We start from the raw sequence: 14821 nt of genomic DNA, 5'->3' as shown, positions 1-14821 counted from the left end.
GCAGAACAGTCTCCTCCTTGATGAATGTCGTGGCTAAAAATGCTTCAAAAACAATCCGTATCCGTTCCATACGACGCACAACAACACAAAGTGACAACAGAAAACAAGACAAAAACAACAACAAAAAGCAAGGCTCATGAGAGCACTTGCTGACGGCTGCCTACTCGGGCGCCATCTTGGACTCCACTCATCTTGGATGAGTGGAACTTCATTGACCGTATTTTGTGGACATTTTGGGTTGACTTTCCCGTGAACTCTTTGTTGTCTTTTGCAATTGTTGATCAGGTGGTATTCCTGCCAAGTTTTGGTTGTCTCTACATTGATGTGGGATATGATCGAGGAACCTTGGTTCTTTCTCTTTCGCCAGAAGGCGGTATGGATGCCGTAACCAACCAGCACAGCAGGTATGTATGCACACATACTTGCTTTGTGCAAATTCATTCTTTCAACTAGTCTATTTGCAGTTCCTGTGCAGCAGGGGTGTCAAAGTCATTTTTTGCCGCGGGCCACATTGTAGTTATGGTTTCCTCTGGAGGGCCGTTATGAATTTGGGGAACCCATTAGAATGTTTAAATCCCTTCAAATATTACATATAGAGCACACAGCAAATTAATGAATAACTCGTTTTCAAATCTGAAGTCAAGAATAATGACTTTTATTGTGGTTGACATCCAAAAATATGAAATTTTGGCTCAGATTTTAGCAATTTAACAAGTTTGATTTGCTTTCGCGGGCCGAAAAAAATGATGTGGCGGGCCGGATTTGGCCCGCGGGCCTTGACTTTGACACCTGTGCTGTGCAGAAATCATTCCGGCGGAGGAATGAAAGCCTATTACAATGACGCCATGTTTCAGAACATAGCTCTTACAGCTTTATGCCATTACATCTACACCAAACATCATTCAAGTTTAAATAGCATGAGATCTATGTGATTAATAGCAGGTGAATGTGAGCAAATGACCTCAGACAGTGTTTTTTGTTATGCTCCGCTAGTATGAAAGTCACTTCTATTATGATCTATAAACAATCTGAATGCTTTAATGAATCTTTGCGCAAAATGGAGAAGGTGAATTCATTTTCACACTCCTATTTTTCAGGTTGACCAAGCTGTCCTTAACTTTCCTATTGAGTGAGGCCAGTGTAGTATTGAGTGATGACATCACCAGCCCCTCAGGTTCGGTGGAGCTGCTCAGACTCACACTGACCAACCTTTTGCTCAGACTGGCCCCAGCGTGCACCTCACTGCCCCCCGACGTGACCCCTGAGCCTGGGGCAGCTAGGGAATCCATTTTTACTCTGATGCATGACGGCTCACTGATCGAGGTTTACTGCTTGTCCCTGCAAGTGGACAACCAGCTGTATAACCGTGCAAGCTTCCACTTCCCCGTGCTGCTGTGCCAGGAGCAGAGGGGAGTGGCTGAGTCCAGAAATCGGTGGAGTAACCGTGACATTCCCACTGAGACTCCTGAACTCCTGGAGGAGTTTAAGCGTTCTTGTTTCCTCCAGCTGAAGCTGATCCTGGCTGCGGACAGATGCACTCTGGATGAGGTTGGATTCAATTTTCAAAGCTTTGTGAAAATGTGCTCATGCAGGATATAGTGAATCACCTGCATGGTCTCCATTCGGTATTTGCAAATTCACCCATCTTGAGATTTTTTAAAAATCATTTATTTTCTGAAAAACATGAGCTGTTTTTGTGCTCAGCCAAAGCCATGTCTAATATCAAAGTTTGCTATGCTGCCATCTTGGGAGAAAAGCTTTATTTCTTCAGGGCATAGCCTTCTTTTCTAGTAATAAGTGATTTGCCGCCATCTTGTGGCAGCTATTCAATTATTGCATACCGTTTTGGGTGAGCATGAGGTTATTAGCAGATTTTTACTGCTTGGTCCTTTTTCCCTCAAGAATATTTGGAGTTCACTCGACGCACCTACCAATAACAAGAAGAAGAATACATTTTATTCATATGCACCTTTCAAAACATTCAAGAACGAAACAATAAAACCACAGATATAATTATAAATCATTGATAAATTCTGTACTGCATTCTATTTTGAATCGGTGTGTTTTGAGATGGGAGACAAGCAATAACACAGAAGCGGGGTGGAATTGAGTTCCAGGGTTTTGTGATTTGGATTTATCTGCTGAAAGGCAGCCACTCTCGCGGCGCCATCTGAAGTCAAAAGAACAAAAAAAAAAAAACTAAATAACCAATAATATGACAATACAAAGACACAGAGAGTTATCCATTCTTAAGCACTTGCTGGGCCCTCTTTGTGACATGAAGTTCTAAATGAAAGAGGAGGGGCACAGCAGCTGCAAGCTCTGCACCCAATCGTGCTGAAACGGGCAGAAGGGACATTGCGAAGTCTCTAAAAGATCAGGATCATCAATTATAATTATAATTATTAATATTATTATTATTATTATTATTATTATTATTATTATTATTATTATTATCTTGTGGCATACGATGTGTTGAGAGTGATTTTATATTCCTGATCTACTTGAAAATACACTATCTGTAAGAAAAGAATCTGTTTTAAATTAGATATCAAGTAGACAGGATGAACTTAATACAACTACTTGAAAAACAGTCAGGCAGGCCATCACTTGCATGCATTGTACATACAGTAAAGTCTCGTTATATCGATATTCTCGGGAGTCGGAAAAAATATCGATATAACCGGACTATCGATATATCCGATCCTGCGGCATGTACATTTTCTCCTTGCGTTCATAGAAATAGTATCGTAATAAGCAGTACTATCGATATAACCGATATCCATATAACAAGACTTTACTGTATTTAAATTTTCAATCAAAAATCAGTGCGTGTGTGTGTGTGTGTGTGTGTGTGTGTGTGTGTGTGTGTGTGTGTGTGTGTGTGTGTGTGTGTGTGTGTGTGTGTGTGTGTGTGTGTGTGTGTGTGTGTGTGTGTGTGTGTGTGTGTGTGTGAGATATTTTGGTGGGCTTGGGTTCTCCATGCACACACTGTATGTATGGAATGCCTTTTTCTTATGTTCCTTATGTTCCCGTCTCTCAGGTTAAAAAAAATATTTTGTATGTTCTAAATGAGCGTCAATCAATCCTGCTTTATTCACTCTTGTCTGAAGTCAACCATTTTTCATCTCAAAACAACCTTGCTTGTTGTTTCCTTCGCAGGTCAACTTCCAGGTGCAACCCGCTAGAGTGTACCTTGAAGATACATTTGTTTATTATGTTAAAACCCTATTCCACACCTTCATCCCTGACTCTGCGATTGCCTCAGTGAAGCGACACAAGTGTCAAGTAGAATCGGCCTCCGTTGTCCCTCAGCAGGTGCATAAATCAAAACAGTCAAGTCCGAATGAGCTGAGGCAATCTGGGCAAATGAGGAGTAATGTGCTGTGTAAATGTCCTGTAGGTACTTCAATCAACACAGGCGCTAGTCCGGCCCGTGCGTCTGCATAGACTGACTATTCAGCCAATCCACCTGCTGGTCAGCATCCATGCATCCCTCAAACTCTACATTGCATCGGACCACACTCCTCTGGCTTTCTCCCTGTTTGAGAGAGGGCCGCTGTGCACTACAGCCAGACAGCTGGTCCACGCTCTGGCGATGCATTATGCTGCTGGGACCCTCTTCAGAGCTGGTACGTCGTACTGTCGTGATGTTGTGTTTACAGCAGACAAGCGCAAATGAGTGACACAACTTTAGTAATACGATTTTGCAGTTGTCATTACTGCCACCTACCGGACAATAGTAGGACAGTAAAATGTTGCTTATTTGAAGGAATACTTCACATATGTATGCCATTTGGCCAAAGGTTCATATTTTGTCTCTAAATAATTTGATCTCTTCATATTTTGAATGTACGTTTAATAACTTGAAAACCAGTTTTACGAATAATATATCTGATCGGTATATTGTTTAAACACTTCCCTAGACCACGGTATGATACACACAAGTGCTAGGTGAAAATTCAATATGCACGTGCATTTTGACAGACGTGATTGATAAAGAAAATGCCTTTGATAAAATGTTTGAAAGGAAAAAAAAAAAATCAAAAAACACATGTTGGGGTAATTCGCCATACAAACATCTCTAAACATCGCTCGCTCTGATACGTCATATCCTGCCTTCCTTTACATGATGTCGCATTTACACTACCTCACATCCTTTCGCGTCACACACGGCGCGCCGTATAAAATGCTCTCCCTTCTAGTTTTGTCTCTCTCTCTCTCTCGCCATGCTCTCTCCTTAAGCCGACACCGCGATGCCTCCGCGCTCTCCAAGATTAAATCAACTTTCTGTTCTACACCTGGCTCCCTGATGATTTAACCATCCTCTTCCATCAACACCCGTCGAAGCAATGAACCAAGGGCGAACGATCAAAATAACCCAACACATACCCCAACAACATTGTACATATAGTCGGCAGTGTTTCTGCCTCCAAACACAAAGAAGAAGCAGTTCACTCAGATAGGAATAAACTGGTAAACCAACGAAGAAGCAACCAAACCAATGCCCACTGTATAATTCAGCATCTTGACTCGCATCCGCCCCAGTAATACCTGAACACAGAGGTCCTCACCCTTTTTTATGGCCCAATATATATATATATATATATATATATATATATATATATATATATATATATATATATATATATATACAGTAAAGTCTCGTTATATCGATATCGGATATATCGATAGTCCCGGTTATATCGATACTATTTCTATGCACGCACGGAGAAAATTACATGCAAACAGGGTCGGATATATCGATAGTCCCGGTTATATCGATATTTTTTCGGACTCCCTTGAATATCGATATAACAGGACTTTACTGTATATTCCCAAGATGGCGGCACGTGAACACGCAGCGCCTCCCCTCTCCCGGCATTTTCATGTTTATTATGTTTGTTAAAGTCACGATAAGTGCTTTGCATGCTGGGTCCGAGAGGACAGGAATTTCATCTGTGCTGTATGTCATACATATTAGCATATTTGACAATAAAGCTGACTTTGACTTTGATATATATCTTCTTCTTTCTTCTTTTCATTTCGGCTTTTCCCCTCAGAGGTCGCCACAGCGAATCAATGTCTCCATCTATCCCGGTTTTGTGCATCCTCTTCTCTCACACCAGCTACCTTCATGTCCTCTTTGACCACATCCATAAACCTCCTCTTCGGTCTTCCTCTCGGTCTCCTGCCTGGCAGTTCAAGACTCAGCATCCTTCTCTCGATATAGTCACTCTCTCTCCTCTGGACATGTCCAAACCATCTCAGTCTGACTGTCTCCAAAGCCTCTAATATGAGTTGTCCCTCTAATGTACTCATTCCCGATCCTATCCAACCTGGTCACTCCCGACGAAAACCTCTACATATTCAGCTCTGCTACCTCCAGCTCCGCTTCCTGTCTTTTCTTCAGCGGCACCGTCTCCAGTCCAAACATCATGGCTGGCCTCACCACTGGGTTATACACTTTTCCTTTCATCCTAGCTGAAACCCTTCTATCGCACATCACACCTGACATTTTTCTCCAGCCGCTCCAGCCTGCCTAGACACGCTTCTTCACCTCTTTTCCACACTCTCCATTACTCTGGACAGTTGACCCCAAGTACTTAAAATCCTCCACCTTCTTTATCTCTTCTCCCTGTAGCATCACTCTTGCACTTGGATCCCTCTCATTCACACACATATTTTCCGTCTTGCTGCGACTGATCTTCATTCCTCTCCTTTCCAGGGCATATCTCCACATCTCTAGTTTCTCCGCCACCTGTTCCCTGTTCTCACTACAGATCAAAATGTCATCTGCAAACATCGTGGTCCAAGGAGATTCTTGTCTAACATCGTCTGTCAGCCTGTCCATCACCATAGCTAACAAGAAGGGGCTCAGAGCAGCTCCCTGGTGGAGTCCCACCTCCACCTTGAATTCCTCCGTCACACCGACAGCGCACCTCACAACTGTCTTACAGTCATGATACATGTCTTGCACCGCTCTGACATACTTTTCCGTCACTCCAGACTTCCTCATGCAATACCACAGCTCTGGGCACCCTCAAAGACAAAATGCAATTCCTTCTGCCCTTCTCTGTACTTCTCTTACATTGCCATCTCTATCATTAATCACCCGAACCTGCTGCAGGTCCTTACCATCTTTCTCTCTCTCTGTCTCACCAGCCTGTAAAGATCAGTCTCACCTTCCTTGCTGTCCAGCTGAGCATACAAGTCATCATAGGCCTCTTGTTTGGCCTTTGCCACCTTTACTTTAACCGTGCGCTGCATCTCCTTGTACTGCTGTCTACTCTCGTCCGTCCTCTTAGTGTCCCACTTCTTCTTTGCTAACCTCTTTCTCTGTATACACTCCTGCACCTCCCCATTCCAACACCAAGTCTCCTTATCTACCTTTCTTCCACTCGATACACCAAGTACTTTCTGACATGTGTCTCTGATTATGTTCGCTGTAGTTTGCCAGTCATCTGGAAGGATCTCTTGCCCACCCAATGCTTGTCTTACCTCCTTCCTAAATGTCATGCAAAACTCTTCCTTTTTCAACTTCCCCCATTTTGTCCTCACTTCAGCCTTTGGGTTCTTCATCTTCCTCACTGCATAGATAGATAGATAGATAGATAGATAGATAGATAGATAGATAGATAGATAGATAGATAGATAGATAGATAGATAGATAGATAGATAGATAGATAGATAGATAGATAGATAGATAGATAGATAGATAGATAGATAGATAGATAGATAGATCGATCGATTATCCTCCAGCAGAGGATAGCTCTCAGCGGGGCAGGACAAAGAGTGTATATATATATATATATATATATATATATATATATATATATATATATATATATATATATATATATATATATATATATATATATATATAGTAAATGAGATCGATATCGGTTATATCGATAGTACCGCTTATTACGATACTATTTCTATGAACGTAAGGAGGAAATTACATGCGATAGTCCCGGTTATATCGATATTTTTTGGAAAAAATATCGATATAACCGGGACTATCGATATATCCGATCCTGCGGCATGTAAATTTTCTCCTTGCGTTCATAGAAATAGAATCGTAATAAGCAGTACTATTGATATAACCGATATCGATATAACGAGACTTTACTGTACTTCTCTACATCGCGCACCAGAGATACCGCAAGGGGAAGAGCTTCCTTTGTCAAAATACAGTATCTTCATCTTTGATAGTCATGGCAGCCCAAGCAGCATGTTTCAATGTACATTTGGTCAATTTGTTCCTCTTATTTTCTCTTTAATGTGTCTTCCTTTATATATTGTTATATTCTGTTTCTTCAAACTTGCAAAATAATGTTAGAAAGGCTCAGATTGGCCACAGCCGTGCACATTTCCATCACGTCGGATGGAGTAGATTTGCTCGCGGAGCGGTGGTTGGGGACCCACACCTTTGCTGACTCTTTCCTGCGTGCATTGTAGGTGCTCATGATTGTTCCAAGGCCGTTTCATGTCTTGAACACTTATCCGCATTTCTTCAAATATATCTTTTCCCGTGGTGGTGTCATGCAGTGATTTATTAGTACCTAAAAGTGCCTCTGTAATGTACAAACCAGAGTCGGCTCCACGGATAAAAATTGCCAGCTGTGCATTGTCAGCGATGCCAGCGCTCTCGTCGACAGCAAAGGGAACATGTGGTAAAGTCTTCCCTTTTCTCATCATTTGTGATTGTAAAGTGATGGCAAGCTTGTGTGGACATGAGACATCATACACATGTAGCACTTCAATAGGGTTTTCTCTGTCACTGGCTGGGCGATTTTTGCACCAGGCAGCGCTGTGTAATAGTGATTTGTATGCCCGCCTCATGGTTCTAAAGCCCGGCGGGGTTCTTCTCACCCATGTTCCTTTGTTGAGTTTGCATTGCATTTCTCCCTGCTTCCTTCCACATTCCAACAGCGTACATTTTCAGTAAATTTCAATCTAAATTGTGTACATTTTAGTCTGAACGTTTTTTTCTTCTTCATTGATGTGGCAAGTCAGCTGCTTGGTATCGGATGAGATTGGATTTGCCTTTATTAGTCTCGCAGTGGAGAAAGTTATACACCAGATTGCTCGTGATCCTAATGAGCAAATCAAGATATAAGATAGCTGAATATAATTGCATTCACAAGCTTGGTTCTGATCACAAACACCTGCAATGGTCTTGCAGGTCAGACATTGGGGGTTGGGCCGAATGCGGTGCATGGGCCTTGTGTTTCACTTGTGTTCTCTGGAGGAAAAGAAAGGAAGCACATCCCGAATCCCTTCATGCCTGGCAAAGGCCTCCTAATGTCTGACAGATTACTTGTGATGCATTATGGCTAATCTGAGCAGTCACCACGGAGAAATCTGGCTATCAGAGGTATACAGCCTCTGGCCCGTGCTCCTCTCCTGTCTAGTGGAAGCCTCCACATGTGGTCTGATTTAACCCATCATTTCCACATCAGAAATTATTGTTCTGGCTGTGTTCTTCCTTTTCCGCTGTGTTTCATCACAGCCCTCATTTCTGCTTGTATTTCAACACCTCGCCATGTTCTCCGCTTCCTGAGTCATCATTTGATTGGGCAACCGTTGCACTCTGGGACTGATTAGCTTCAGGATGTACAATACTGTATTTAAACACATCCGCAATGTAGGCATGCGGATATCGTGCTTATGCTGTGTGGGTGTTTGTGTGTGGTTGGTTGTATTTATTGTGAGTAGATATTAAATCTAAATTTTCATCATCATGTGGAAATGAAGCAGCATGACGATGACATGACCAACTTCTTCATAAATTGCTGAAAAGTTTTCTTCTCCTAAAACTAGCCAAGTAGGCGCCGCGAGAGTGGCTGCCTTTCCAGCAGCTCCTGTATTTTGCTTTCCTACTTTCATTCCTTTCATAACTTTGCTGCTGTGAAATGTAAATGTCTCCACTGCGAGACTAATAAAGGCAAATCCAATCCAATCCACAGCATATTCTGTCATCCATGTCTTTATGGACATGTTGGGAGAAGAAGGGGCCGGCTGTTCCAACAAAATTGCGAGCATGGAATTGTCCCAACGTTTTCAGCATACCAAAAGAGACGTCATTGCAACATTTAGGAAATGGTGAACTTGACTGGCCTGAACGGAGTCCTGATTTCAACTTGAGAGAATTCATTTCTGACATCGCATCATTGAGTGACCTCCCAAATGTGCTTCGGGAAGAATGGTCAAAAAATCGCATCAACACCCTCCTAAGCCTTGTGAGCAACCTTCTCAGAAGAGTTGAATCTGTTATAACTGCCGAGGATGGAGCAACATTATATTGACCTCTCTCGATTGCAGATGGGATGCCACTTAAGATCGAATGTGAATCAAGTCAGTGTGTACTTTGAGTAGCACGAAAGAACACATTTCAAATGATTTAACTTGATTTTGTTTGATGTGAAGTGGGGTGTGCAAACGTTTTGCGTCATTTGTATAAATGTGTGGGAGACAATGTCAAACAATATGGGTGCATAAAGGCCTCTGACTGGACATGAAAGTGGGAAACAAAAGTCAGACGTATATTGAAGAAAACGAAAGGTAGTATGCGATGGTCACTGAGAAAAGTCCTCAAATGAACATACGAGCCGAGGTATTTCAAAGGCAGTCAATACGGTTGAAATACTTTCATACTTTGAGTGTTTTGACAGGTTAGTGAACAAAATGACTTGTTAAATTCAGGTTTGTATCAAATGTCTGCCACGTCCAGGACAGCCTGAAAGAACTGGACCAGATACATCCATTCAATGTGTGCGTGACATCATAAAATACAATTACAATGCAAATACAACACATGAAAAGAACATCCTCAGTAAAGCTAAATGATTGCAAAGGCAAAAAAATGTTGTGCATCTAGTAAAGGGCAAAGAAAAGTACACATTTTGTGAACATTTTAAAGCAGTGGTTCTTCACCCCCATTCAATTCGCCAACCAGTTTTCCAGAATTGATGCAAAGCAATATTGACAACATAACCATAACGTGAAAGCAACAAAACTATTATGTATAGAATTCTTTATTTTCATAACTGACAAATTAAATCTGCATAAAATACAAATAATAAATAAATAAATAACAATGATTATATATTAAACAATGATTCTAATAGTAATTCATTTATGAAATAGTAGTTCTCAATTACATTGTGGCTACACTCATGGAATTAGAAAAAAGCAACTTGTGCAGTAGCCCCACTGATTGATTAATTTATTGATTGTGAGTCATGCCTCACGGCATCTGCCCACATTATGTGGTCACCGATTTCCGTGACATAAAATATAAGGTGTTTATTTCATCCGTTTCGTTTCAGTGTCACTTCTATTTCTTCACATAAATTTGTCCTAACTGTATGCCCATGCCGGTGTTTGTCCCTTTGTGTTAGGCTGGGTTGTGGGGTCTTTGGAGATCCTGGGCAGTCCTGCCAGCCTGGTGCGCAGCATTGGTAATGGCGTGTCCGATTTCTTCCGCTTGCCTTACGAGGGTCTAACTCGCGGACCCGGTGCCTTTGTCAGTGGTGTCTCCAGGGGAACCACTTCTTTCGTCAAGCACATCTCAAAAGGTAAGTTTGTGGGGTTATTAAAAAAGTTCTCTCTCCTAAAATATGTCCATCTGTGCCAATGCAGGAACCTTGACATCCATCACCAACTTGGCAACCAGCTTGGCCAGAAACATGGATCGACTCTCTCTGGATGAAGAGCACTACACCAGGCAGGAGGAGTGGAGACGTCAACTCCCAGAGAATCTGGGTGATGGACTCAGGCAGGGCCTGTCACGACTTGGCATTAGTTTATTGGGTAGGTGAGGTTGTTCATCGTACATATGTCAAAGAGGGTCAAAAAAAGACTGGATACAAAATTTGGACCCGGTGTTTTGTTGGCAAGACATGCATTTCACACCTAGGCCTTCACTAGTGCTATGTCTGAATAAATCCAACCCTTAATAACGATTTAATGCCTACAACCTTGACTGCAGCTACAGCTGTCACTGTGACTCATATGAAAAGTGTAGTGTGATTTACTGCAAGTCCACGAGAGGGTACCGTTAGCCAGAAAATACGGCTTGCGAGAAGGCCTTTGTGTTGTCAACTCGAAATCTGATTGGTTAAAATTGACAATGCACAATAATTAGTTGAGTAATTCCAGGGAATAAGAATTAAATTTGTGCAAAATTCATATATATAGGGCCGATACTACCAGTAAGTCTTTAGTTCACTGAAGAAGCCTCTTGGACAGGAGGCGAAACGTCCGACACCTTCAAATTTGTACAGATGACGGCTGAAGAAACCTTTTCATCGATGGACCACTCCTGTACGACTGAGAGCTTACACAGACATTATAATATAATGTTTATCTTTTGAGAAATTGTGATGTTGTGACGTCAGAAAAATCAGGAAAGCTGAGGTAATCCCTCAAACAGGTTCCCGTTCTCCCCTCTCCAAAGCTGGCCAGGTTTACATTGTGGCATTTGTAGAAGGTAGTTTGTGTGTCTTTGGGGTGGTAGACGATACCAAAACATGGAAATCTCCTTGTTATTGCTTTAATGCTGGAACACTGAGTCATCCGCAATAATTTTCATGGCCAACATTTTTTGTCAACCGCAATTGGCCGACTTACCTAACTCTAACATATTCACTCAATCAACTAGTTAACTGTCGCATTTGTGATGCTAGTGGCTTAAGAGTTCACTTCTGTGGATCATAGTTTTGTCACATAGAGTTTTTCTATGGGTGCGTTTCACGCTGTGACATTCAAGCAAAGTCCATGACATGTCAAGACGATGTCCTGCCTCTTGGCCAAAGTCAACTGGATAGGCTCCAAAGAATGAATTTTAAAACTCAATCCTCTTTGTTTTTGTTCCAGGAGCAATAGCGGGCATCGTGGACCAGCCCATGCAGAATTTCCAAAGGAATTGGGAGATGCAGAGCACAGCTGGAAGCAGAGCCAAAGGCGTCATGTCTGGCGTGGGCAAGGGAATTGTGGGGGTTTTCACCAAGCCCATTGGAGGAGCAGCTGAACTGGTGTCGCAGACTGGATATGGTGCGTTCATAGTGGATCTCACTGATACTTGTTTTGGGGAAACAAGGTTGTTTTGTTTTGTTTTTTTTTTGGGGGGGGGTGGTCATGGCAGCTCAACCCATTTATTCCATATGATAAAATGTTCCGAAGCAAAATTTAGGTCAACTAACATCTGAGAGTACAACACCTCATGGTTTGCCAAATTTGGGACCCAACCCAAATGAAGGAAAGCGATGGAGGCAAGTCAGAAGTGATGTCCAAAAACAATTTATTTCCAGAAAGTAAACAAGGCACATTTTGGGAGCAAAACACTAGTTCAAAGTAACAAACCAACCAAATGGGAAGAACGCCACTCGACATGATGTGACAATGTCATAAATACAACAGTGAAACGCAGTGCAATGTTTTCACATGGCTAAAAGATTTTTTTGACATCTCGGAATGGCGTGATTCTTTGCAGGTGGAGTCACCTCAACTATGCCTTGCTAGTGATGTGATGGGTAGCTATTTTCTGCACATTCAGGCGCCTTGGAGTATAAGGTGCACGGTGGCCTATTTAAAACTGTTGTCATACATACAACGCGCAACATTATAAGGTGCACAGAGTAGAAGCTACAATAGTGTTTTGGGTTTGATTACCCATTCACTAGATGGAGTTATACTTCAGGGAATACCATCCAATAAAATGAAACTTTATTTATTGAGCACTTTCGCACTCAATATCAGAAGGATCTGGCAGCAATACGTCTGTATAAGCTCTCAGTCGTACAGGAGTGGTCCATCGATGAGAAGGTTTCTTCAGCCGTCATCTGTACACATTTGAAGGTGTCGGACGTTTCGCCTCCTATCCAAGAGGCTTCGTCAGCAAACTAAAGTCTGACTGGTCGTATCGGCCCTATTTATATATCCCTAATGTCCAGACATGGCGGCGCCGGACACAGCTATGATAGGTCCCTACTCTCAGGTTTCACTAGTATTACTATTAACACATTACTAGTATTACTATTAATAGATGGTTTGAAAGGGGGGTAAAAGAAGCGATTCTCATAAAACAACTAAATCCTTCATTAAACCGGTCTGGTGGGGTGAGGTTCAATTTGGATCGTTCATACAATAGCCTGCTTAGGCAAAACAGCTTAGGCAACATTCATAATTGATATTGAGGTGATACCGGTGGGAGTGGGGCAAATAGGCCAGTCGTTAGTCAGGAATGTAGGAACAATCAGTGGGGCCACAGGGAGTGGTCCTCTGCTCCCCCCAACCTGAGAGTAAGGACCTATCATAGCTGTGTCCGGCGCCGCCATGTCTGGTCATTAGGGATATATAAATAGGGCCGATACGACCAGTCAGACTTTAGTTCGCTGACGAAGCCTCTTGGATAGGAGGCGAAACGTCCGACACCTTCAAAGAAGTACAGATGACGGATGAAGACACCTTCTCATCGATCTATCAGAAGGATCATTTAAAATAGTACATCCACAAAATCAGAATATTGATCCCTATATAAAGCACATTGGATTATAAGGCACACTGTCAGCTTTTGAGTAAATGTCATGCTTTGATGTGTACATTCTAGTGCGGAGATTGCGGTACTCTGCCCCTTCTCCTAAATCGGCTTGCTTGTTGAAGTAATTATCTAGGGATATAAGAATCCGAGTCCATTGTCTAGCCTAAAGTTTCATTGTATTGAATTATTTGTCAGACGAAGAGTCATTAATTTCTATATGCCAACTTGCCGGTGATGGAACACATACACGGGATGTGCATCAAGTTTCTTCATGCAGCCTTGTAGGACACAGCTGCTATCCCTGTCATCTCCCTTACCCCTTCTGGCTGTTTGTGCTAACGGAGTTAACCTACTAGGAGACAGAAGTGTGTCCATTAACAGATTATTGCTTCCGCGTGCTGTTGTGGCGAACTGCTCCTCTTTGGAGCGATGGCTCCCAGAGTCTTCCTGGCATTCTTTCACTGACCTTCTGAGCCAAACACAAACATTTTTGTATTGTGTTGGCGTTAAGGATCATCTGCAACGATGTGTGTCATCATTCTGTCGCGTTATTGTGTTCTATAATAGTGCACCCACTCAGCTCTGCAGAGTACCACTGGAGTGATCTCATTAATGACGCACTCTGTGTTCATTATGGCTCAACTTCGCTTGATGACTTCACTGGCTCACTGTTGCCACTCCGCTGACGGAGAGAGCGGGATGAAGGGAAAGCGGCCACACGCACATGAACTCATTTGGACCCGCACATGCCAAACATGTCTTGTTTCCTCTTCCCGTGTCGAGACCAAATTGTGATAGAAGATGTAATATTGCTCTGGAAACGATGGAAACCTCAAACAGTATTTCGTCCAATGGAAAATGATGGAATGAGAAGTCATTGCTTCCAGAGTCAAACTGTCGGTGTCATAAAATCTTTATTAAGGGTACGGACAGTTTTTAATCACATCTCAACATTCCAAACTGTCATCCACATGTAAAATAAACCGGCCACATGTAATAACAAAAACACGACATAAATTCCATACTCTCAACATTGATGTCGATGCTCAGGATGGCTTTTTGTAATTTTGGGGTTGACATTTGCATTGACTACCGTCAGGATACAAACGTCTACTGCTTCTTTACATTGTCCTGTAGTTTCCATTTGCTCGTGTTCTGTAACAGCAAATAAAAAAGCACAATACATTTGTGGAGTGAATGCTTGAGATATGGGCTCCCCGACGTGAGGCAGGCCACCACTCGGTCGCCCCTGCGGACCACCGCAGGCTAGTT

General features: G+C 42.4%; 1 protein-coding gene across 1 annotated transcript in view; it reads left to right on the top strand.

Moving 5' to 3' along the window:
* vps13b (vacuolar protein sorting 13 homolog B) overlaps positions 1-14821 on the top strand; it is a 378602-nt gene that overhangs the window by 359429 nt on the left and 4352 nt on the right. Inside the window, 7 exon segments of the mRNA XM_088999785.1 lie at positions 286-404; positions 1098-1548; positions 3163-3318; positions 3404-3632; positions 10410-10586; positions 10651-10821; positions 11887-12063. Of these exon segments, the coding sequence (XP_088855911.1) occupies positions 286-404; positions 1098-1548; positions 3163-3318; positions 3404-3632; positions 10410-10586; positions 10651-10821; positions 11887-12063 (1480 nt within the window).

Source organism: Hippocampus bargibanti, linkage group LG06 (genome assembly GCF_051943395.1).
Source record: "Hippocampus bargibanti isolate YZ-2025 linkage group LG06, ASM5194339v1, whole genome shotgun sequence".
Lineage (NCBI taxonomy): Eukaryota > Metazoa > Chordata > Actinopteri > Syngnathiformes > Syngnathidae > Hippocampus > Hippocampus bargibanti.
This window is presented reverse-complemented; position numbering and strand designations above follow the sequence as displayed.